General features: G+C 52.8%; 1 protein-coding gene across 7 annotated transcripts in view; it reads right to left on the bottom strand.

Annotated features, from left to right (window-relative positions):
* Positions 1-24444, bottom strand: part of USP20 (ubiquitin specific peptidase 20) — a 42792-nt gene extending 18348 nt beyond the window's left edge. For 2 of the 7 annotated variants that reach the window (XM_047700082.1, XM_047700081.1), the window contains exons 1-9: positions 24328-24367; positions 10897-11007; positions 9651-9747; positions 5840-5893; positions 5346-5408; positions 4875-5006; positions 3542-3638; positions 3024-3093; positions 927-1040 (exon numbers count right to left, since the gene is read on the bottom strand). In XM_047700082.1, the coding sequence (XP_047556038.1) occupies positions 927-1040; positions 3024-3093; positions 3542-3638; positions 4875-5006; positions 5346-5408; positions 5840-5893; positions 9651-9731 (611 nt within the window). In that variant the 5' untranslated portion in view covers positions 9732-9747; positions 10897-11007; positions 24328-24367. Of the gene's footprint in view, positions 1-926; positions 1041-3023; positions 3094-3541; positions 3639-4874; positions 5007-5345; positions 5409-5839; positions 5894-9650; positions 9748-10896; positions 11008-18332; positions 18393-18450; positions 18533-24204 lie in introns of those variants that run through there. The other 5 variants (XM_047700079.1, XR_007122280.1, XM_047700077.1 and 2 more) reach the window with 5 other exon arrangements.
* Between the last annotated feature and the right edge of the window lie 86 nt (positions 24445-24530).

The raw sequence follows: 24530 nt of genomic DNA, 5'->3' as shown, positions 1-24530 counted from the left end.
TGGCCTGCTCGGAGCGTCCTAATCCCATCAGGGTTGCTAAGGCAGGTGGCCTGGGGCGATGGATCAGACCCAGTGAGGGGAGGCACTGACTCATCCTGGAGGCCCTGCGGTCTTGCACATCCTGGAGTCACAAAGCGCCGCTACCAGGCAAAGACTCTCGATTGGTTTGGCCTTATTTCCTATGGGTCTGGGACAAGCCTGCTTGAAGACTGTTTGCTTTCTGAAATACTTCCTGTGGTTTTTTCCTAATTTCAAGAGCATTCTGTGTTCATTACTGAAAAGTCTAAAATTTCAGAAAAGCCCAGCAGAGAAACATCACCGCTAATAGCACTACTCAGAGATAACTGCCATCAACATTTCCAGACTTTTCCAGGAAAACAGACACACACAGAAAACAAACCTGGCAGAATTCTGACAGAACGGGAGTTATACTGCATCACACTGTTTTATAATCTGCTCTTACATTCGGCATATTTCTATGAACTCATTTTAAATTATTCCCAATTTTCCTGAGGAAACAGGTCTAACCCAAACTTCCGGTCTGCAAATTCATTTCACACTGAGCTAAGCCCCTTTGCGGTCGTCACCAGCCACCGCCTGTGAGAGTCTCTCCCGCACGCATGGTGGCAGGCGGGACTGGGAATAGTCATGGCACGTGTCTGGGCCTCGGCGCACACATCAGGGAAGTAGCTACAGGTTCGGGGCAAGGCTACTTTCAAATTCAAGCTCCTTGAGCAAGACACATAAACTCTCTCCAAGCCTCAGTTTCCCCATTTGTAAAACGAGGTTGCCGCACGGGTCACCCAGGTGAAATGTGACAAGCACGCAGTGAGGGGCTGAAGGCACAGGGAGTGCTTGGTTGAGGGGCAGAGAGAAAAATCCCTGGCCCCGGGCGCCTGCCCAAGGTCAGGGGCTCAGTCACTCACCGCCTCCTGTGCCAGACCTCAGAGACCAGCTTCTGGTAACTTTTGCACAGCGCTGGCTTCTTGTCTGTGCGCACCAGGCCTCCGCACTCCAAGAAGAACTGGGTCAGTGGAGGGCTAGGGGCAGGGAGAGAGGCCGCGTGTGTGGCATTGGTTAGAAACAGCTGCTGAGAGAAGCAAGAGCCTACGGTGGGGGGCCGGGGGGACGGGATGGCATGCTGCTGCCCTTGAGCCAGAAAGGCCTGCAGATGACCCGTCACAGGGTGAATTGGGTCTCCCCAAATTCCCACGTTGGAGACCTCAAAAGGTGACTGTATTTGGACTCATAATTAGGTTCAGAGGAGGTCCTCAGGGTGGGCTCTGGTCCGATATGACTGTGTCCTTCTACCAGGAGATGTGGACACAAACGCGCCCAGAGAGAGGATGACGTGAAGACACAGGGAGAAGGCAGCCATCTAGCAGTCAAGGAGAAGCCTCAAAATCAACGCGCCCCGCCCCCTGCCCCCGCCCGCACCTTGACCTCAGACTTGTAGCCTCCAGAACTGAGAGAGAATAAGTTTCTGTTGTTTCGAGCACCCTGCCTGCCATGCTTTGTTTCGGCCACCCCGAGATGCCAAAACAGCCCCCATCCCTCTCCCAGGGCTGCAGAGGTGCCGGCTTCAGGGGCCGTGCGCTCAGGGGCCAGCTGCTGCCTGACAGAGAGAGAGGGTCCAGCGCCTGTCCCTGACCCTAGCCCACTCTGTGGAAACCTTCCCCAACCTGAAGGCATCTTTCCTTTTCCTCAAGTCAACTTATCTCATTACTTGAGAAATACATATTCATTGTAAAAACACTAGAACGTCTAGAGATGGGCAAACAGTAAGGGACTTTAATCCTACCTTGTGACGACAGCTACTCAGGAAGATTCTAGGCGTGTATCCTTGTGGACATTCCTATGCACACATCCCCTCCCTCCCTCACATAGGCAGGCACCAAATCCCTCCAGGCAGTACAACTGTGTACCAGGCACAGGAAATGCTCTGGCCTCACGGAGTTAATAGCCTATCCTAGGCAGAAATTAGGAAGTTGGGGGCACCTACCTTCGGCTCAGGTCACGATCCCAGGGTCCAGGGTTCGAGCCCCACATTGGGCTCCCTGCTTAGTGGGAAGCCTGCTTCTCCCTCTCCCACTCCCCCTGCTTGTGTTCCTTTTCTCACTGTGTCTCTCTCAACCAAATAAATAAAATCTTAAAAAAAATTAGGGATATCTCCCACAAATGGGATTGCACCACACAAAGCTTCATAACCTCCTTTTTCCCCATGGCCACATTCTGACCCCTTACGTTCAGTAAATACTGTCCTGTACCCATTGTAAAGCTGGCCTGTAAATGGGGACCACTGGGGCACCTGGGGGGCTCAGTAGGCTAAGCATCTGCATTAAGGTTCAGGTCATGATCCTGGGGTCCTGGAATGGAGCCCCACATCGGGCTCCCTGCTCAGCAGGGAGGCTGTTTCTCCCTCTCCCTGTGCCTCTCCCCCTCCCTGTGCCTCTCCCCACTGCTCACATCCTCCCCCCACTGCACATAAATAAATAAATAAATAAATAAATAAATAAATAAATAAAATAAATCTTTACAAATACGTGGACCATCAAACCGTCCCGTGAACACAGGATAGGGACACCCCCCCACCCAGGCAACGTGCTCCACACCTCAGCCGACCTTCCTAGAACTAATTCGGACAGGAGGGACTGCTGGGCCAAAGGCCATGTGTGTTTTTACGTTTTTTTTTTTTTTTTTTTAATTTATTTGTTAGAGAGAGAGAGCATGAACACAGGCAGACAGAGTGGTAGGCAGAGGCAGAGGGAGAAGCAGGCTCCCCGCTGAGCAAGGAGCCCGATGTGGGACTCGATCCCAGGACGCTGGGATCATGACCTGAGCCGAAGGCAGCCGCCCAACCAACTGAGCCACCCAGGCGTCCCTGTTTTTACGGTTTTTAACGTGGATCCGTACACACGCATCTGGGGGTAACATACACGACACAGCCCAGGGGTTGCGGCCACCTTCAGGGCACCCAGCGACAGCTCCAGGCCCCCCAGCCCCCGGGCGAGGGCACCACTTACCAGTTGGACAAGGCCTGCAAGGCGGCACTCATGTAGCACGAGTTCCCGAGGTTCTTCATGCCCGTGAGGCCTAGGAACCAGTCACACAGGGGAGGGAAGGTGAGGGCCCTGCCCTTCCCAGATGGGCTGCGGCATCGTCCAACCGGGGCGGGACATGGGGGGCTGGTGTCCCGCCCCAGGAATCTGCCAAGTACGTTCATGTGTTTCTGCTCACGAGAGCTGTGAGTCCCTGAGAGTTTCAGACAGACGGACCCTTCTGCTCTCTGCCCAACCCCGCCCAGCGTCTGCCCTGCACAGGTGAGGAGGCGGGGGGCGGAAGGGCCGGCCTGCGTGGGGTCACGGGGCTGAAGAGGGGGGTGAGGGCTGGCAGGCCGCTGGGACTCAGCCGGACAGTCGGCACTCCAAAGGGAGCCACTGCGCCGTCGGCCATCGGGCCGTCGGTAGGGTTGCCCTCCCAGCCCACAGCTGAGCCCCCCCATGCCCTGCCCACAGCACCTCCCGTCCTGGGGCTGGGCTACCTCGAGGCTTCAGGTCGTCATCCTCGGACTCGGAGTCTCCTTCGTCGGCCACAGCAATAGGGACGGCTTTCAGAAGATGGGAGGTCAGGGGAGAGTCCTGCGAGGAAGACTCCGCGTGAGGAGCACGGGAAGGTGAGGCAAGAGGGGTGGGGGTCAGAGGCCCATGCGGCCCCCCGGGGGGAAAGGAAGCCCAGCCCCCAGCCGCGAGTCCACACGGAGTCAACCCGTCTGAGCAGAGGACACCCCAGAGCCGGCACCTGCGGCCCCAGCCCGGGAACTTGTATTTTAGTTACAATAATGAAAAAATTATCTTATTTGTAACAGATCTGGAAAAAAAAAATAGAAACAAAGAATAATGACAGGGCGCCTGGGTGGCTCAGTGGGTTAAGCCGCTGCCTTCGGCTCAGGTCATGATCTCAGGGTCCTGGGATCGAGTCCCGCATCGGGCTCTCTGCTCAGCAGGGAGCCTGCTTCCCTCTCTCTCTCTCTCTCTCTACCTGCCTCTCTGTCTACTTGTGATCTCTCTCTATCAAATAAATAAATAAATAAATCTTAAAAAAAAAAAAAAAAAAAGAATAATGACAGACAATGTAACTTTCCTGAGACAATTCAAGATGTCCACGCATACCATGCAGATTTTTAACTGTTGCTATGCACAGGCTCCCAAAACAAGCTACCGTCCCTATGCCGTACGACAGTCTTTTGGGGTAAAAATCATAAACATCTTCCACGTTTGCAAACATCTTTCACAAACATGCAGGGAGCGCCTACGTGACAGTGACTGTGTCAGTGTGGGGGAGGCGGGCACACACAGACACACACACAGACACGCGGGGTCCCCCGGGCTCTCACTGCAGCTGGCCGGCCCCAAGCAGCGCACTGACCCCAGCCCAAGGCTGCCCTCCATACGGGGGCCCACTGCCTTTCGGTGGGGCACAGGCACCGGTCAGCGCCTCGTTAGGTGGGTTTCCAGGCCTTTCCCAGAGAGCACGGCACTGCGGTGACTACTGGGGATACGTCTTAGAGCTGGGGTGGTGGGGGCCCTCCACAGGCCCCAGGCCAGGCTCCCACAAGTCCTTGCATACAGCCTCCCCACGGCCTGCGGACTCCCAAAGGGAGGCCCTTCCCATGTGGGCCTCTGTCCTCAACCCTCCACATGAGCCTTGGCCCAGAGCTGGGGCTCAGCAAGCACTTGCAGGCACTTGAGAACACTGCCCGGGGACAGGTGCCATCTGGGAACCACCCATCCCGGCTCCACCGACGCCTGGGTCACAGGGCCCTGCCCTCGACGTATGTCACTACCTCCAGCACGGACTCCACGGCACCCCCTTACCTGCTCTGAGAACCTGGGTGAGGGGCCTGCCGGCTGCGCTGCCGGCCTCTGCTCCAAGAACACCTCCTTCTCACAGGCGTAACACCACACCCGGAATGTGGTCAGGTTCACCGTCAGGTTATGATTTTTTGCCTAGAGGGCAAGATCCAAAATGAGGTTGAGGATACACTGGCCCAACAGGGGCCCCACGGCAGCTCGGGACGACCTCGGTCAGGACAGAGGCCTGGGAGCTCAGAATCTGCTCGCCCTGCAGCCGGGGACACCCAGGGCTGCCGCGGACCAGACACCTGCAAGGGCTGGAGGCTCGCACCGGCAGATCAGCTCGCGCTTCCTGCTGCCCTTAGTCCCATCTTACAGACACGGCCGTCGAGGCCCAGAGGGGGGCAGACGGAGCTGAGAGGCCGCAGAAGCAGGGGCTCGAATGCAGGGCTATCTGCCTGCGGGGCCCATGCTCCCGGCCACAGCGCTCACCTGAGCGTGAATGGTACTGTGGTCGGCAAAGGATTCCCCGCAGCCAACGTAAGGGCAGGAGATCTGCGGAGAGAGGGAGGGAAGGAACAAGGACGGGGGCTGGCCCTTTCCACCACCAGGACCCACAGCGACTAAGGTCCTGTCACCCCGCAGGACAACAGCTTTATACACCCTGTGGTTCCAGCTGAATGGGACAGCACCGTGACAGCTGCCCTGGCCTCTGAGTAAGGGGGGTGGTGGCAGGGTGCCCTGGGCTACTGGCCTCCTGCACGAAGCCCAGAGAGGGTCACAGAGAGATGGGAGCCAAACCGAGGCCTGGCTGCGTGGCGCCCAGACCCATCCCCTCACTCTAGTGCCTTCTTGACTTGGGCCTGGGTCCTGAGGCAACCAGCCCCCGTGTCCCCACCTGTCGCTTCCAGCAGCGCCCACCAGAGACAGATGCTCTAGGGTCTAGACCAAGCTCCCCGCCCCCAACGGTGACAAGGATGGCTTACCTGGAGACAGGCCCACAGGTTAGGTCCAGCAACACCACACGACTGACAGACTCCCTGTGCGAGGGGAAGAGCCGAACGTTAGCAGCCCAGGGGGCCACTCCAGCCAGAGGCGCCGACGGCCGGACCCCAGAGCTCTCCACTGTAAGACTTTTTTGCCTCAGAAAGGCTTTCACCAGCCTGCCAATCGACACGTCCCTCCTCGCAGGGCACTTTACACTTCACTGTCTGAATTTTGTTTCGTTATGTGCTGCAAACACATATTCCATAAAATCACTTGAAACTTAAATCAGTGGAGCCGTTAATGTGCTCTTCAATCCTTCCCTCCTCTCTTCCTTTGAAGACTGTGTAAGCCTTCCTCCCCACCCAGACCCTGGGCTCCGTGAAAGAGGCATATGGTCTGCTCGGTCTACGCCTGTGACTTCCCAGCACCTAGCACAAACTGCGACATGGCTACGTCTGAGGTCCCCAGAAAACACTGAGGTTTCTGGTCTTCCGGGTGACAGAGCTTGTCCACCAGTATCTCCCCTTCTTGCTTTAGTAACAAAACACACGGATTTGGGCTGAGCACATGGCCAGCCAGCTGCAGACGGTTTCTCAGCCCCCACTGTGGTCACGGGGCTCAGTTCTCACAAAGAGATGACAGCGAAAGTGATACGGGCCGCTTTCGGGCTGTGCACCCCCCTAGCTCCTTCTCCTTCCCCTCGGCTGGAATGTAGATGCGAGGGCAGGAGCGCAGGCAAGCACCTTGGACTCAGAGATGAAAGTCATGTATTAGGAAAGGCAGGGCCACCCTACCATCCTGCCTAGCTCTGAACGATTCTGTGAGAGAAAAGGAAATGTCTACCTCATTTAAGATACTGTTATTTCAGGGTCTCTTCGTTACAACTTAAAATGTGCCCTACATAAGCCTGTGTGCACATGTCTAGAACAGCAGCTCCCAGCCAAGCCTCCACAATGCCCAAGGGACCTCCGTCAGCTGAGGTGGATTCTGAGGGCCAGGTCTGACAGCAGTTACAACATGGGGCTCAGTCAGAGCGAAAGGGCTACCTGCTGAGGAGGACTGGGCTAAGTTTGTCACACATGGCTCACGTCACCCCACCAGTTCGTGCAGCGCCTCCCTCAGACAGATGAGCAACTGAGGCTCAGAGGTCCCGTAGTGCTACGGAGCAGGCTTGGGACAGGGAAGCCAGGGAGCCGGGGCTGGAAAGCAGGCCTCCCCCTCCCACGCTCCCTCAGGAATGTCTCATTCTCACAAAGCCCGGTTTGTGGCCGTGTCTAAACTCAGAGCTCCTCGTCAGGCTGAGGTTAAGCAGGCTGGAACTGGGGTCCGCGGCCCGACAGGGACTCCCGCTGGGGGTGCTCTGGCCAGCCGGGGGAGCCACCAGCAGCTCCGGACCTTCCTGAATTTGTCATCTCTTTTGTGTTTTCCTGATTTCACCATTCACTTCCATCTTCTGGGGCTTCCTCTTGCTTTCAGTCATTGGGATGACAGAAGTGTCCCATGCTTTTAAGTAGGCTCTGAGCCCACGTGGGGCTGGAACACACAGCTCTGTCCTCCCGAGTCACGTGATCCTGAGTCATGTGCTCTCCCGGCTGAGCCGGACGGGCGCCCAGGACGCTTGTTGTAACAGTGCAGACGACGCATACGTGTTACACACAGTCTGAAGTAGAGGATTACCGTATAGTAAATCTATGTGCCAGAATAATCGGAAACACATCCCTGCACATTTTCTGCTGATACAGAAGCACATGCATACACTTGGGGGGGGTGTGGCTTTGGGAAAGATCAGATCATACTGTACGTGTTTCTCCGACACACGCCTCTGCCACCTTTTTAAGGTCATCGTCCGGAGTCTGGACGCGGACATCACACCGCGTCCCCTGCAATGATCACACAGGCCCCGGGCCCTGGGCGCAGCGCAACTGACCCCGCCCCCTCCTGATGAATGCGCAGAGCGCGCCGGCTCGTGTCTCCTTAACTGGTGCTTACATGCTGCTGGACAAATTCCCCCAAGGGGAGTGGCGGCCCTGAAGGGACAGGAATGCCAACCCAGCCCCACCACGAATGTGATCTCCTTCCCTCCATCACTGTCAGCTCTGAGCCCTCCCACCTGCGGTTTGCCTGGCAGACGAAAACGCTATCATCCCGCCCCCCTCAGCAATCACCCCACCGCTCGTGAGGTTAAGCACCTTCTTTGAGGAGTTTCTTGGCCATCCACATCTCCTACAACCCGCCTGACCTGTTCATAGCCCTCCCCGTTCTGGTGCTCTAAAACAATTGTTTCAGTTTGTAGGGCCCGGGATGCTCAGGGCAGGCAGACTGGGCCCGAAACACGGGCCCGAGACAGATGCACCTCCAAAAGGCTGCTGTGCCCCAGCCCGGATCTGCCCTCCTCGCTCACCAGTTTGAGCGAGATGCCCCTCTTCCTGCCTCCTCTGGAGGAAACTCCCGTCGGTCTGCCTCGTTTATTCCTCCGTGCAGAACCCAGGGTTAGTGCAAATGCACCGCAGCCTCGCTCGGCCCCTCCTCCAGACCACAGAGAAGCGAAACTACTTCAGAAGAAGCCACAGGTACTGAGAGCGCCAGATCCCTCCCACGGGCCCGGCTAAGCTCAGGCCAAAGGCCACCCAGGACTGCTGCTAATGGGGAGGCTGAGGGACCAGCATCAGGTACCCGGAAAGAGGAGCCGGGGGGCGCCTGAGTGGCTCAGTTGGTTAAGCCTCTGCCTTTGGCTCAGGTCATGATCTCAGGGTCCTGGGATCGAGCCCCGCATCGGGCTCTCTGCTCAGCAGGGAGCTTCCTCCTCTCTCTCTCTGCCTGCCTCTCTACTTGTGATCTCTCTCTCTGTGTCAAATAAATAAATAAAATCTTAAAAAAAAAAAAACGATTAAAAAAAAAGAAGAGCCGGACACGAGTCTGGGAATCTGACCCCATACCCCACTCCCAGGAGTGCGCCTTCCGCATGCTTTGCCCCCCCGCACCCAGCAGCACTCCCATGGGGCCACTCATCCCAGCATCACATTTGCCACATCAAAGAGCCTCGCCGCCACCCACAGACGTTGAGTCCTGCAGTCCATACAACGAGACACCATGCAAGGCCAGGGCCAAGAGCAAGAAAACTGTCTAGGTACCAGGGCTGAAAGAGCTCTGGGACAGGCTGTCTGGTGAACAGAGCAAGTTACAACAGCATCTGCAGTAATGCTACCTTTTAGGGAACGCAGAGGAAAATGAAAAATAAGCATATTTGCATAAAGAAACTCTGAAAAGGTCCAGAAAAAACTCCTGTAAGTGGCGCCCTAAAGGGGGGAAGGGGAGGGTGAGCACAGAGGGTGGGGGGGGACTTCTTGAGGTTGGTATTTTCATATTGTTTGATTTTGAACCACAGGAAAGTACTACACCGATTCAAAACATTTTTCCAGACAAAGACACATCCTCCCCACTCAGAGAGGCCCAGCATCTCTCACTGTGGGCCTCCCCAGGGCCCTCCTCGGGTCACATGTGTCAAAATCTCCGTGGGCTCCCAAAGCATGATCCACGCCCTGCCCTGGGAAGGCTCTGGGCACCCGCGCCAGCCTCTAATGCGCAGAGCATTAGCGGCTCCCAGATGGAGTGAGCTAAGTACTAATTAATGGCCATTAGGATGCAGCCCCCGGAAGGCCTCCCGAACAGACGCCAGCCCCTCCATTTACACGAAAGCCTAAGCAGAGACTGTTGGGAAGCCGGTTCTTCCACTGCCTTCGGAAACATTTGCATCTCAGGAACGCGGGGCCCCTGGGAGTGGCTGCCAGCCCTGGAAGGTCTGATGCTTACCTTAGATTTGAACACCAAGTCCTCCTTGGTCACCTCCCCTATGGAGTCAAGGTGAGGGCAAAGGTCCCTGGAGTCCCCCATTCTGGCCTGGGCTCACCTATGAGAAAACGCAGGGAGACTGGGTTAACAGCAGCCGCTGCGGGAGGGAAGCATGGGCTACTGGCTCAGTGCACAACTTTGGTCTCGGGCCCTGGCTCTGCCGCAAATCAGCTGGAGACTCGGGGAAGCTACTTAACTGCTCTGAGCCTCACTGGCCTTCTCTGAGAACTGGGCATGACGGTAGTATCGACCCCAGTGGGTTGCTCAAGGACTCACAAATGGGCACGTGTAAAACTGGTAAATCGTGAGTAAGCCCTGTGGGGTGTGCTGCCCTCCACTCTACCGGCTGGGACACCGTCCAGCAGATACACCAAAGATGTGGTACCGCTGCGGGAAGCTGCGTGACATTTGTGGCAACGTCCTGTGAGTTACAATTATTTCCAAAGAAAATGTCAAAAAAGAAATACCTGGACCCGCCTCAGCCACCCAGAATGTAGCAGAGACAGCAGCAGGAGTCCCGACTATTGATTCTAGCTCCAAACTACTAACAAAAAAGTCCAAACCAACCAGAGATGACGTGGGGCCCGGGTGGCTGGATCAACAGCAGAGGCTGCGTGTCCTGCCGAGGGAGGCGGACCCCCAGCTCTCCCAGAAGGCCCCAGCCAGGGCTGGATGAGCCGAGGCTCCCAGCCACAGCTGCTGTTCCGGGCGGCTAAGGTTCCAGGTAACACCCGAAGTGGTCTCCGGGCATTATTACTTCACTGCAAACTGCCCCAGCCGTCTCCCAGGCAGCTGTGATTAAGCCCCACTTTACAAATTAGGAAACAGAGGTTCCTCCTTCTCTTGGGTCTCACAGAAAGGAGTGCGAGAGCCAAGGCTGATGCCCAAGCTGGTCGGACCGCAAGGCCCCGCCTGTGGTCGCTCTCTTTCCACCTTGGGAAAGTGCGAACACACGCAGAAGCAGACAGAACTGCGTGGCTCACTCCCACGGACCATCTCCTAGCTTCACCCAACCTCCCTCTTCCTTTTGGCAGCAGAGCCCACATACCATATCATTTCATCTCAGCATGTTCTTCTAGAAGATAAGGACTTTAAAAAAGAAAAAAAGACATAACCACAATTCCCTTATTTCACCTAAAAGACTTCCCTCCTGGGTCTGGGTTTCAGGCCCACCCCGCTCCCCCAGACAGGGAGGCTACGGGCCTACCTCTGTGTAGAGCGCCACCCGCAGGAAGCAGCTGACATCCGCATTCTCCGTGGACAGCCGGCAGTGGTGGGCGGCGCCTGCTGGGGTGAGCGTGGGCCTCCAGCAGGGAACCTGGAGTGGGGAGCAAACCAGTGGACTTCATGCAGCTCTGTTATTTCAAAATCACTCTCTGCACTGACCAGAGGCTGAAAATAGGCCCGAATTCCTCCAGAGGGGGGCAAGTGAATTTTTGAACATTTGAGGCATCCACGGGCTGGACAGGCTCCTCAGTCCATTCACAGGGACAGTAAAAACACACCAGTCCCAGGGTAGCTCGAGAAGGCTTGTGCAGAGCTGGCAAATAGGCCCCGCCCCTCTTTGGGGGTATTGAACCCTTCACTAGCCACTGCTGGGCATCATCTCTGTGATCCCCAAGAGCAGAGACCTTCAAGGGTCTGTAAGAGAGGGCCACAGGCCTCCCCAACTAATGCTCCTTCTGGCTGCCACTGCCCATTAACCCTCTGGATGGAAGGCTCAGCCCCTTCCACGAATGCCCCTAGGACCCTCAGATCATCCTTGGTGCCTCCCGAGGATCCTGTGCTGCTCAGAACCCCCAACCCTGAAGTCTTGAGCAACCCCAGGCGAGAGGCACAACTAAGTCCATCCAAGTGTCGCCACTGCCCCCCTTGCCCTGCCGGGCCACAGTCTCCCAGATGCGGGCAGTTTGAAGAGGGAGAGGCAGTTAGAAGCTAACATTTAAAATGGTCACATGACAATGACGAGCTCAAGGTTCTAAATTCCAAGCCTCTTCACTCAAAGACAGATTTTTAGGTTTTTTGTTGTTTGTTTGTTAGTTTTTTTCATTTCCACCAAGGTCAAGTGCACCAGGCTGACAAGCTACAATACCGTGAGGACACTGGGGAGAGCGGGGAAGTGTCTTTGGTGTGGGGCCCATCTCTCCAGCTGGATGGCAGAGCCGGCTTATGAGCCTGACGCCCAATACCACGAGTGGTACCCAGGACAAGGATGACAGCGATGGGCCCATCCGGATGCACACATCAATCAGACCACTTAAGTTCCTCCAACTTGAGATAGGGGAAAGAAAAAAAAAAAAAAAAGAGCCCTGTGGCTAACAACCCTCCATGTACCCTCACTGCCCCTGCTTTATAGAAGACACAGAGCTGGAGTTTAGTACCTCCAGGACTGAGCCAAGGTCAACCCTCAGCTAGTCAGTCCTTGGGTGGGTCCTTGATCAGACTGGTACAGAGCCAAGCTCTGACTCAGGGCTTAGTGAACCTTGTCTATAAAGTACTAGGCAGTAAATGACTTAGGCTTTGTGGGCTGTGTCTATCTGGATCACGTATTCTTTGTATTTTTCTTTTTTTTTCTTACAATATATTAAAACTCTTTTTCAAAAAAAAATTCTTAGCTCCAGGGCTCGGCAAAATAACCCAGGCCTACTGCCAGAGTTTTGCTGCTTCCTTTTCTAAATCAGTGCGCTGCTGTGGCCTCACCAAAATAGGCCCAGACCACTGACATTCCCCACCTCACTGCACACAAATCACCAGTTTAAATGAGGCAGATAGCAAAGAAGAGTCCAGAGGGTTAACGGGGCTCCAGACTTTCTTTAGGTAAGTAATCAGGGTATGTGCAAAGACAGAATGACAAAGGTATGTGCTGTTTATAATGGGGGGAACCTAAGGAAACAGCAATAGCCATTGGACAAATAATGACACAACCAGACTCTGTTGTACACTGCAACCATTAAAAATGTATATATTGAATCTTCCTCTCCACGAAATTAGATTAGATCTAAATATATAGGAGAGACAAACCATGTTCATGGATTGGCGTACCCAATATTCAGATATCCCTTCTGGGGGCGCCTGGGTGGCTCAGTGGGTTAAGCCTCTGCCTTCGGCTCAGGTCATGGTCTCAGGGTCCTGGGATCGAGCCCCACATTGGCCCCCTGCTCGGCGGGGAGCCTGCTTCTCCTCTCTGTCTGCCTGCCTCTCTGCCTACCTGTGATCTCTCTCTCTGTAAAATAAATAAATAATCTTAAAAAAAAAAAAAGATATCCATTCTGCCCCAAATCGGTCTACAGATTCGATGCAATTTCAGTGAAAATCCAAGCAAGCTTTCTTGCAGAAATTGTCAAGCTAATTCTAAAATGTATACAGTAAAAAAAAGACCTAAAGGAGCCCAAACAATTTGGCAAAAGCACAAAATCTGTAGACTTATATCATCTGACTGAAGACTCTCTATAAAGGTTTAGTAATCAAGTCAGGGTGGCATTGGCTCGAACACAGACACATGGCTCGAGGGAACAGAAGCAAGAGTCTGGAGTTAGACCCGCACATATGTGGTCGAATGATTTCAAAAAAGGTACTGATAGGGGTGCCTGGGTGGCTCAGTCAGTTAAGCATCTGCCCTCAGCTTGGGCCGTGATCTCAGGGTCCTGGGATTGAGCCCCGCACTGGACCCCATGCTCAGCAGAGGCATCTGCTTCTTCCTCTCTCTGCCCCCCCACTCATTCTCTCCCTTAGCCTCGAATAAATAAAAATTGTTGTTGTTGTTTTTTTAAAGGTACTGATATAATTCAATGGGCAAAAGACAGTCCTTTCAACAGAGGCTCTGTATATGGGGAAAAATAGAACCTTTAACCCCTACCTCACACCATACACAAAACTTATTTAGAAATAGATCACAGACTTTATGTAACTGGTGGTCAACAGAGGGTTTAAAAGATCTTCCCTTTCTTCTTGTTCTTCTCCAAGGTTCTGGCAGAGTCAGGTTACTCTAAAATACATCCTTGAGATGCTCCACTTGCTTTCTCATTTTCAAACTGCTGACATCTTCCCCCAATTCTTTTTCCTCTAGTTCTTCATTTGCTTGTGGCGCTGCCAGAGCTCAGCTTCAGAGCCCTTCGGTTTTCCACCTTTTCCTCTGGCCTTCACACCAACCACCTGCTGCATCTACAGCTCCTCCAGCAGAGCCACGCGCTCCCTCCTTCCACGTGCACCGGAGGGCTCTGGGCAGCCGCCCTGGCTCCTGGCAGCTCCGTCCTGCTGCCGCACATCTCAGCACGTAGGTGACCAGGGACATCGTCCAAGACCTGCACATGCGTTCTTAGCAACCCACTTCTTAGGATGGTAAAACCCCAAAGTCCACCATTCTCAAGCCTGGCAGCAGCCCCCCTGCCTCCGACCCTTCTGCCCCTCAATTCGTTCTGCAACTACTGCCTGCCACAGCGAGAGGTAAACAGTCCTTAGTGTTTTTAACAAGCTTTCTCTCTTCCTCAACTTCTGTTTCCAGAAATTCATGTTTCTTTTTATTTTTTTTTAAGATTTTATTTATTTCAGTGAGTGAGTGAGAGAGAGGGAATGAGTGGGGGGAGGATGAGAGGGAGACGGACAAGCACAGTCCCCACTGAGGGGGTAACCTGCTATGGGGGTCAATCCCATGACCCCAGGATCATGATCTGAGTCGAAATCAGATGCTTAACTAAGACTGAGCCACCCAGGTGCCCCAACACCACCTCCTTTGATTAAAACTCTGAACTGTTCGGGCTACACAGTCTCGTCTATTGTGGGGGAAGCGCCTGGATGTTCTGGAGACGACAAATCTGTGAGGCACAGGACTTGATTAACATCCACGTTCCCAATCCAGATTCACCTACTGCCATAATGTGAGTTCAAGCCCCCTGCCCACCGATTTTCTGTACATGTGGTTTGGGAGCTGTGCAAAGCCGGCAGAGCCTTCGAGGTCCGTCTGTGGAGCCACCACGTGCTGCCGCAGACATGCCTCCCCCAGCGGGGGCGGACACACGCCACCCCACATCCCTCTCCCCTCCCCTAGCAGCCCCGACACGGCCCCGGCGGCCAGTTCTCCTGACCTCAGATTTAACAGCAGCAAACATTAAAACTCTAGAACTTCTAGGGGAAATCCTAGGAGAGAAGCTCTGCCACTCTGGCATCTGCAAAGGTCTTAGGACATGGAAGGTGTTCGTTATACAAAGAAACATGGAAAAACTGAACTTTCTTCCAAATTAAATACTTTTCTTTTCAAAAGATGCTGTTAGGGGAATGAAAACTCAAGCTGCAGTCTGGGGAAACGTTCACTATACGTGTATCTAACAAACATCCACGACATATGAAAAACTCTTAGAACCCAGAGAAAACTGCCCAGTGTTGTGAAACAGGAGAAGGACTGAGCAGGTACTATACCAGGTAAGAGCGGCCAACAGGCACACAAAAGCGTGCCCAGCGTCCTCTGCAGAGAACACCTCACAGCACCGAGGACACCCAGAAATAATAAAATCCTCAACACCAGGTGTTGCTGAGGATGTGAAGGATCTGCCTGTATTGATAGGACAGGCAGATTGATAGGAGTGTCAAACAGTATCAAAAGCTGGAAAAGAGCCAGGCAGCTTCCTACAAAGTCAAGCTTACACTTATCCCATGACCCTGCAATTCCACCATTGGCTATTTGCCCAGGAGACATGAAAACACACCTCCACACCAAGACTTGTATGCAAACATTCGTAGCAGCTTTAGATGGAACAGGCCCAAACTGCAAAGACCTCCCAGTGTCCAACCGCAGGAGACTGAAGCTAACTGACATTATATTCGTATAACGGGACACTACTCGAAATCAAAAAGAACCCCGGATATGCACAGCAATGTGGGTCAATTCCAGACACATTAAGTTGAGCAAAGAAGTCAGATACAAAAGAGTCCATATTCTAGGATTCTCTTTGAAACAGACAAAACTAACCGAAGGTGTTAGAAATTGGGCCAGTGGTTGCCTGGGGTGGAAGCTGAGGCTACACTGTTAAGACGCCCAGAAGGAACAGTCCGTGGTGTTGTAATGTTCTAGATCTTGACTGAAATGGGATTTAGCCACGGCTCTGTACCTGTCAAATTTCAGGAACTACTTCCTTAAAGCGCATGCATTTTACTGTGTGTAAATTATAGCTCAACAGAGTTAACTAAAAGCCCTTTACTATTTTAAAGATTCTATCTTATTTTTAAGTAGACTCCATGCCCAACGTGGGGCTTGAACTCACGACCCTGAGATTAAGACCCACATATTCTACCAAAAGAGCCCACCAGGTGCCCCTAAAAGATTTTATTTTATTTTAAAGTAATCTCTACACCATGTGGGGCTCGAACGCACAACCCTGAGATCAAAACCTGAGCTGAGACCAAGAGCCGGACACTCAACTGAGCCACCCAGGTGCCCCCCACAATAAAAAATACACCCCAAAGCATTGAAAGCAGGGACTTGAATAGATATTCCTACACCTGTGTTCACAGCAGAACTATTCATAAGAACCAAAGGAGGAAGCACCCCAAGGGTCCATCAAAATATGAATAGACAAAATGTTCTCTATCCACACAACAGAGTATTATTCAGCCTTAAAAAAGGAAGAAAATTCTGACTCATGCTACAAAAAAGATGAACCTGGAGGACATTATACTAGGTAAAAATAAACCAGACACAAAGAAGATAAATACTATATGTTTCCACTTCTATGAGCTACCTAATGTAATCAAATCCATAGAGACAGAAAGTAGAATGGTGGTTCCCAGGGAAAGGGAGGAGTCCTTTGTTAATGGGGACAAAGTTTCAGTTTGGGAAGAAGGGAAAGTTCTGGAGATGGAGGGGGGTGATGAATGCACAACAGTGTAAATGTGCTTAGTGCCCCTGAACCCCACACTGAAGATGATTAAGGTGCTTCATTTTATATGTATTTTAATGAAATTTCAAAATAAGATTTTCAAAAATAAATAAAAATTTCAGAAGTTGCAGAGAGAAAGAGAGGATGACACTGTTAAAAAGAAATTTTAAAGTGGGGGTAGGGGGCTGAGAGAAATAAGTCAATCAGAGGAAGATAATTATCACATGATCTCTCTGATATGAGGAATGAGAGGAGGGCAGGTAGGGAGGGAAAAAAATGGAACAAGATGGATCAGGAGGGAGACAAACCATAAGAAACTCTTAATCCAGGAAACAACAAACTAAGGTTTGGGGGGGGGGGGGACAGGGTGGCTGGTTATGGACATTGGGGAGGGTATGTGCTATGGTGAGTGCTGTGAATGTGTAAGACTGATGATTCACAGACCTGTACTCCTGGGGCTAAAAATACATTATATGTTAATTTAAAAAAAAAAATGGGGGTAGGGGACACCTAGGTGGCTCAGTTGGTTAACCATCCGACTCTTGATCTCAGCTCAGGTCTTAATCTTGAGGTTCAAGTCCCTTGTTGGGCTCTATGCTGGGTGTGGATCCTACCTTAAATAAACAAACAAACAAAGTGGAGGGAGGGGCAGGGAATGACAAAGAATTGAAATCTATAATGAAGGGGACGCCTGGGTGGCTCAGTGGGTTAAGCCGCTGCCTTCGGCTCAGGTCATGATCTCAGGGTCCTGGGATCGAGTCCCGCATCGGGCTCTCTGCTCGGCAGGGAGCCTGCTTCCCTCCCTCTCTCTGCCTGCCTCTCTATCTACTTGTGATCTCTCTCTGTCAAATAAAAAAATAAAATCTTAAAAAAAAAAAATCTATAATGAAGAAAGATACTGGTCCCCCTTGGGCTCTACCATGCTATCCACTGTCACTGTCCTCTCTCCATTTCACTGTCCCGGACTGGGAAAGGCATCTGTCCGTCACCCTGCTGAGTGCAGACCCACCCCACCCTACCATCCTCTCTCTGAGGGAAGGCCCTCTGTCCATCCTGGCCCATACTAGGCATGGTCTGTAATCATGTGGGTCATTTACCTGGTTTTTTTGGCTAATGTCTGTTCCCTCTGAGAATGTAAGCCCCATTCTGTTTTGTTCACTGCTCTATCCCAAAAACCCAGAATGTCAACTGGAACAGTGACTTCCAGTACATAAAGCTGTAGGGTGCCTGGGTGGCTCAGTGGGTTAAAGCCTCTGCCTTCAAGTCATGATCTCGGGGTCCTGGGTTCCAGCCCCGCATCGGGCTCTCTGCTCAGCAGGGGAGCCTGCTTCCTCCTCTCTCTCTGCCTGCCTCTCTGCCTACTTGTGATCTCTGTCTGTCAAATAAATAAATAAAATCTTTTTTTTTAAAAAGTACACAAAGCTATAAAACACTATCACAGGAAAATTCCATTTTGGTAAACTAATCTTGCTTTGCGCCTACAACAACATGTTATCATCATTCCTGGGAGGATGGGATCAAGTGATTTGTGTTCCCTCTGTTGCTTGTTTGCATTTCAACAATGAACTGGTGTTGCTTTTGTAATACACGTCCTGATAGGTTACCGGTATTATCTTTAAAGTTTCCAAAATAAAAAGAACGTATGTCTGGCCTCTTTGGTACTTAAGGTGTCCCTCCTGGGCCCTTGTTTTTCCCCAGATCCCTGAGAGTGCACTGAGAGCGCACGACCTCCACCCCGGGGGATCCCCAGACCCTCAGGGTGTGAATAGGACACCTGAGGTCCCTGTTAGAGAGAGGGTAGCAAGTGAGTGGTCCCAGAAGCTCCGAGAGAGGAAGTGCCTCTGCCGCTGAGTGGCTTGCACGGCTGACCTTCCAGCATGTGACTCACTCACTTGAAGATCTGCTATTAAGGCTTTTGCTTTTGTCTCACTAAATTCTGTGCTGGGTTAAAATTTTCATCTCCTTCCACCAACACTGTAAATAGAAAAAGGCTTTTTGTGTGGTTTCAACACAATTAATACACACGTCTGTAGAAGCTGGAGAACATGGACAAACACAAAATGGCATAATGATCACGGGTGATGATCTTTGGGGCAGGGGAAGAAGATGGTTACTGTGTTAGTAAGTCCTGCTCCCGTGTAGGAAGGTCTAATTTACAAAATGAAACTAGAATATAACAGACAGAGTTTGCATACAAGGTTTTTCTGTTTATATCACGTACATTTCTCCTGTCACTAAACTTCTTTGCAACAACTTCATGTCTAATGGTTAATCTCTCACATACAATTTAAGCTACACCTTACTTCGCCACTTTCCTACTCTCGGACTCTTAGGCTGTTTATGTGTGTGTGTGGCCATTATCAATAAGGCAGTGAGAAATACTCTGAAATATAAATCTTTGACTACATCTTTGACCCAGGAAAAATTACTAGGTCAAAATGTATGTGCTCGAGGCTCTGGATACACATTGACCGATTTCCCTCTAGATCCACTACATAAATGTATCTGCCTACCAGCAGTGTATAAGCATGCCCACCATAGAAAGTTTGAGGTTTACTAACACTTTTTTCCCCAAAGTTGATGTTTAAAAACATCAGTTTGCAGGAAGGGCAAAGTTGAGCGGGAGCACTGTAAACTTTGTGTGTTTACTCTTCTGCACGCAGGACCTGAGACGTCAGAAGTGCCTGGTCTACAAGATCGGCACTCCGCTTATCTCCACTGCCTACAAGCTTTCACTTCGTTTTATCTTGGTACCCAACTGGCCTGACTTGGGGTAATGGAACACAAGCCAGGTTTGGGGCCTGCCCTCAGGGGGCACAGAGGCCTGCATTTCAACCCCAGGGTAGCTATACGTAGCCACCAGGGATGGGATCATTACTAGTGGCAGCCACCTTCTCCTGCTCTTACCCGGGGTCAACTGCTTCACAAACGTTAGCTCTGGGCCTGACCCTAATTCTGGAAGGAAACGAGACAGTGAGCCCTGTGTTCAGCCCCTTGCTGGTCCCTCGCAAGCTGTGTGTCTTTAGATAAATCAGTTGCCCCTCAGTTTCTGCATCCATGAAATGGGGACAAAGAAGGTAACCAGTATTATAGGAGGGTGCAGGGAGACAATGTATAAGGAGAATTTAGCATTCTGATCATGTGGACTTCCTGGGTGGCTCAGAGTCTGCATTTCCGGGCAAAGCAAGGATGCTCAGAAATGTTCTGGGCTATAATTTGTGTTACTGGCCATGTTTTATAGATCAGGGGACTGAGATGGGTAGGAATGTGAGTCATACGCCCAAGGGTGCCCTCCATCAGCTTCTCGCCGGGGCTCCGGGGCCCAGGACAGCGCTGACTCTGACCAGGTGATATGCCCAGGGCTTCTCCTACACTCTTCACATCAGGAAAGCTGTTTCTCATCTTAGGGAGGAAGAACGGAGGTCCAGACACAGGAAGCCATTTGCCCAAGACCGTACAGCGAGGAGGTAACACAGCGAGGAAGGAGCCAGGCTACATCTGCCTTCAGAGCGCTTCCCACCCTTGCCTCTGTGCAAATAGTTGGAGTGCACACAGCAGGCACTTAATAAAGACTGAAAGGGCAAGAAACCTATGCGGCCAAAGGAGCTGGCTCCCGGGAACAGGCCCTCTGGGAGCCGCTGTGCGGCTGGGAGTCAGCAAGTCATCTCCCCCTCCCGACTGGCCAGGCCAGCCTCCTCTCTTAGGGCAGAGAAAGCTGGGGGAGGGAGGCCCTGGCAGGTCTGGCCCAGAGCCCACCCACTGCAGGCCCCGGGCGAGGCTTCCAAGAGGGTTCAGCCTGCAGGAGGGCAGGCACTGGGACCTGCGGCAAGGAAGGGGGAAAGTACCCCCAGGCAGTCAGCCCCTCTGGGCCTGGCATCAGCGGCTTAGACCAGGCCTAGGACGCCCATTACTCATCATTTTCCTGGCAGTTCTGGCCACCTACTCCTCCCAGCTAGGAGGCCAGTTCCTTAGATGGGAGACGGGAAGCTGCCAAGTCCCCGCCAACACAGAGACCTGCAGTGATCCTTATTACACCAGCCATCCCACACCCCACACACCTGCCCACACCCCTCCATAATCCTCTGGCTCTCAAAGCACGATCCCTTGCCCTCCCTCCTGCCCTCTTCTCTCCGTCCTACTTCCAAGCAACTCCATTTCCCCTAAAGCCCAAATACATCCCGCCCGTCAACCCCATCTTAATTCCCCAAGAATCCAACAACCTTCTGACTCCCAAGCAGAACCCTCAGCTTCCTCCTGCCTTGACATGTCTTGCTTGCCCCACACCTCCGTTCTCCCACATCTCCAGTTCTAACCGACCTCACTGAACCCTTACCACCCTCCTGGAGGGCAGGCAACAACTGGGAGCTAAACCCATCTCCACTTCCATCACTAAAGGAGGAGAGGCTGAGACTCAGAGAGGTAGAGTAACTGGCTAGAGGTCACACAGCTACTGAGCCCCTGATCCAGAATTTGAAATTGTGGCCGCCCACCCAGAAAGTGCTCTGAACTCTCAGTGCCACAGTCTTCCCAGCAGCCCCAGCCAGCCTGGAGTGGGGATCATCTCTACTCCTCCAAGCCAAACACCCACATTCGGAGGGCAGCTCCCTCTGGCCTCCTTCACAAGAGCCACTTCTGAGTCATGCTTCAGAGCATTTTTCTGCTCAGCTTAAACTCCTGAAGTCTATGATAACACCCCTGAAGCCTGGCACTGCAATTTGTTGTAGGCTCTGGAAGAGTCCGTTAATTGGAGAGGGCATGGTTTGGGGGCCACCCCAGGCTGGCGGTCATTGGGGGTTAGCAGGCTGCAAGCAATGACTGGCCCCAGTCACTGAGAAGCCACAAACCCTGGAGTGCATAAGTATAAGCGGAAACTCAGATTAAGACCCCTAAAACCGCAAAGCAGGAAAGGGTCAGACAGGTTCACACCAAAGGTCACACAGCCAGTAAATGACAGAATAGGGACCCGATGGGGAAAGAGACTCCAAGAAGGGACGGCTCCTACCCAGAGTCACCAGGTTAGGTGGCAGAATGCGGGCCTGAACTGAGGGTCAGGACCTATAACTCTGTCCACTGCTTTATAATGTTACCGACCTAACCCCAAATGAGAATACACCAATTTAAATTTGCAACTCAATCCCCCCTCCCATTCATGATTCTCTTGCCTCGCTCTATTTCCATACCACTCATCACCTTCTAATATACTTTACATACTTAATGTTATTAGAAGCTGAAACAGGGGGCGCCTGGGTGGCTCAGTTGGTTGAGCGACTGCCTTCGGCTCGGGTCATGATCCTGGAGTCCCAGGATCGAGTCCCACATCGGGCTCCCGGCTACGCGGGGAGTCTGCTTCTCCCTCTGACCTTCTCCTGGCTCATGCTCTCTCTCATTGTCTCTCTCTCTCTCAAATAAATAAATAAAATGTTTAAAAAAAAAAAAAAGAAGCTGAAACAGGGGCATCTGGGTGGCTCATTTCCTTGAGCTCGAGACTCTGGATTTCAGCTCAGGTTATGACCTCAGGGTGGGGGGATCAAGCCCCATGCTCAGCGGGGAGTCTGCTTATCCCTCTCCCTCTGCTCCCCCCAACCCCGCCACTCATGCTCTCATTTTCTCCCTCTTTCTCTCAAATAAATAAATAAAATTCAAAAAGAAAGAAAGAAAGAAAGTCCACTAGATCAAGGATCTTTAATCTCTTTTGCTCCCTGGCATACTTCAAGCACCTAGAACAATGCCTGCTCCATATAGTAAAAGCTCAGTGAATATCTGAGTAAGTAAAATAGTCCAACAAACTTTTACTGAACACTTAACTAACCTTAACTAAGCCAGGCTGCAAACTGCAACTGCTTTGCTCTGTCCCAAGTCTACTTAGACAATAACGTTCACTGAACCCTGAAACAAGCCAGGCTCCAGGAAGGAGCTCGCAAACCAACCCAAATTCAAGCCAAATGCGTACATTTCCTTAAACAACCAAACTCTCCAAACTACAGCATGACACATCTCTGAATTGAAAAGAACCCACATTTCCCGGCGGCTCCCTCTGAGAAGCCGTTTCATCTAACCCAGCCCAACCCCCAAAAAAGGCCCAGCGAGACTTGGAGAGTCTGCAGCCCCTTAGCCCGGCCACCCATTCACAGCTGCTACTTTTCCAACACTGCTTTTGCTAAACAGGTCTCAGTGAGACCAGCCACAACCCAAGGGGTGAGGAGCACTGGGCACTCTGGCCTCCCGCTCATTTGTACCAGACGCTCTTCCCTGGGATGGCAGAGGAGAAGAAGGATCCAGAAATGTCCTTGGCCTTCTGGCCCTCTCCCTGTGCTGTCCAGTACCTCCTAGTGGGAGGGTTGCTGGGTGGGCAAAATCAGAGTCACCTCTGGAAGGGTGACATCTGCAGACACGGACCCCTTGGGTTCCTGCAGCAATCCCCAGGAGCCTCCCCTTCAGCCAGCAGGGACAGGGCGTTCAGGGATTCCCAGGTGCATCTGGGGTTGGCTGAACCAGACTGCAGAAGGCAAGACTTGGAGATCTGAATATATGGCTTTTGACCAAAGCCAAAAAGCTGTTCCAAGAAGTCCTGAGTTCATTTGTCTCAGTCCAAGGGATAGAACAGCAATCTCAGGAGGGACCGTTCCAGAGAAAAGGAAGGTATTCCAGAAAGTGCTGCCCTGCATCTGCATGGTCTTCCAGAAGAGGAAATCAACACAGTCTCCGTCAGCCCCTCCCCCCAGCCAATGGGCTGTAATACCCGCAGCAGCAGCAAACATTTACTGAGCTTCTCCTGTCTAGGTATCCTGCACAACCTGTAGCAGAGGCGGGCCTGCCACGGACCCCTGCCCCACCTTCCAGCTGTTTAACCTTAGGCTCCTATGCCCTCTGTGAACCAAAGTCTCCTCACTTGCAGAATGAACGATAACTCGATCTACTTCATAGGCTTGCGGTGGGAGTTCAAGGAGATAATGCTTAGCCCAGTGCCTGCCACATAGTAGCGCTTAATGAGAGGCTGTGCTTTCAAAGAAAAGGACCGGCCTATACAGAGAAAAGGAAAACTATGTAAGAGGTTCCTAAAAGTCCTGTAAACCATCATTGATACATTTAGTTCTCTCCTAAGCGTTCGTTGCTGCCTGTTTGTTTTCAAATAAACTTAATCCTCACAGCATCCTCGGGGTGGAAAAGGCGGAAGGCAGAGCGACAGTCCTCGTGACAGAGGACGAAAAACAAGGCCCCTGAAGGTCCGGGGAGGCGGCCGGCAAGCACACGAGGAGGGGCCCTCTCCCCTCAAACCCTCCGGAGCGGGTTCAAAACATCGGACGCGGGGACGAAGTGGCTGGAGGCCATCATTAGCGGGGCAGCCGGCGCCAGCACGTTAATTCACCACTGCTAGGAAGTGGTCATCTTTTATCCCTAAAGAAAAAAATGGCACGTCAGGGCCCAGACCCTGGGGGAATAAGTCAGCGCCCCGAGACGCCACACTCGTGCTTTCAACGCTGGGTCAGGCTCCGCAGAAATAAAAGAGATGGCGGTCCCTGTTCCGGAGAAGCAGCGAGCGCCCCCAGGGCTCCAAGTGGGGCATCAGGGCCCCAGAGGACACCCCTGAGCGCCGGCCGGAGGAGGGGAGAGGGCGGCGGCGGCCGGGGGTCCCGGGCTCCGCTCACCTGGCAGCGGCGTTCTGCGCACCTGGCAGAGCCAGGCCCCAGCCGGCCCCGAGCCAGGCTGGGGTAGCCCCTGCTCGGAGAGGCCCGGCCCCCCGAAGCAGCCGGCGGCCGCCCGGAACTCACCTGCCGTCGCAACCGCGCCGCCACCGCTTGTCAGTCAAGCGCACTCACAGCTGCACGGCGCAGGGCCGTGGGGCCCGCTGGCCGCGCCCCGCCTCCTCCCCCCCGGAAGCCCAATCAGGAGAGGGGGACGCCACGGATGGGGGCGTGGCCAGGCGGGCAGTGCGGACCGGGGGCGGGCCAGGCAAGAAGGGGGCGGGGCAGGG

The sequence above is a fragment of the Lutra lutra genome, chromosome 13 (assembly GCF_902655055.1).
Source record: "Lutra lutra chromosome 13, mLutLut1.2, whole genome shotgun sequence".
Taxonomy (NCBI): domain Eukaryota; kingdom Metazoa; phylum Chordata; class Mammalia; order Carnivora; family Mustelidae; genus Lutra; species Lutra lutra.
The sequence above is the reverse complement of the archived record's forward strand: the minus strand, read 5'-3'. Positions and strand labels throughout refer to the sequence as shown.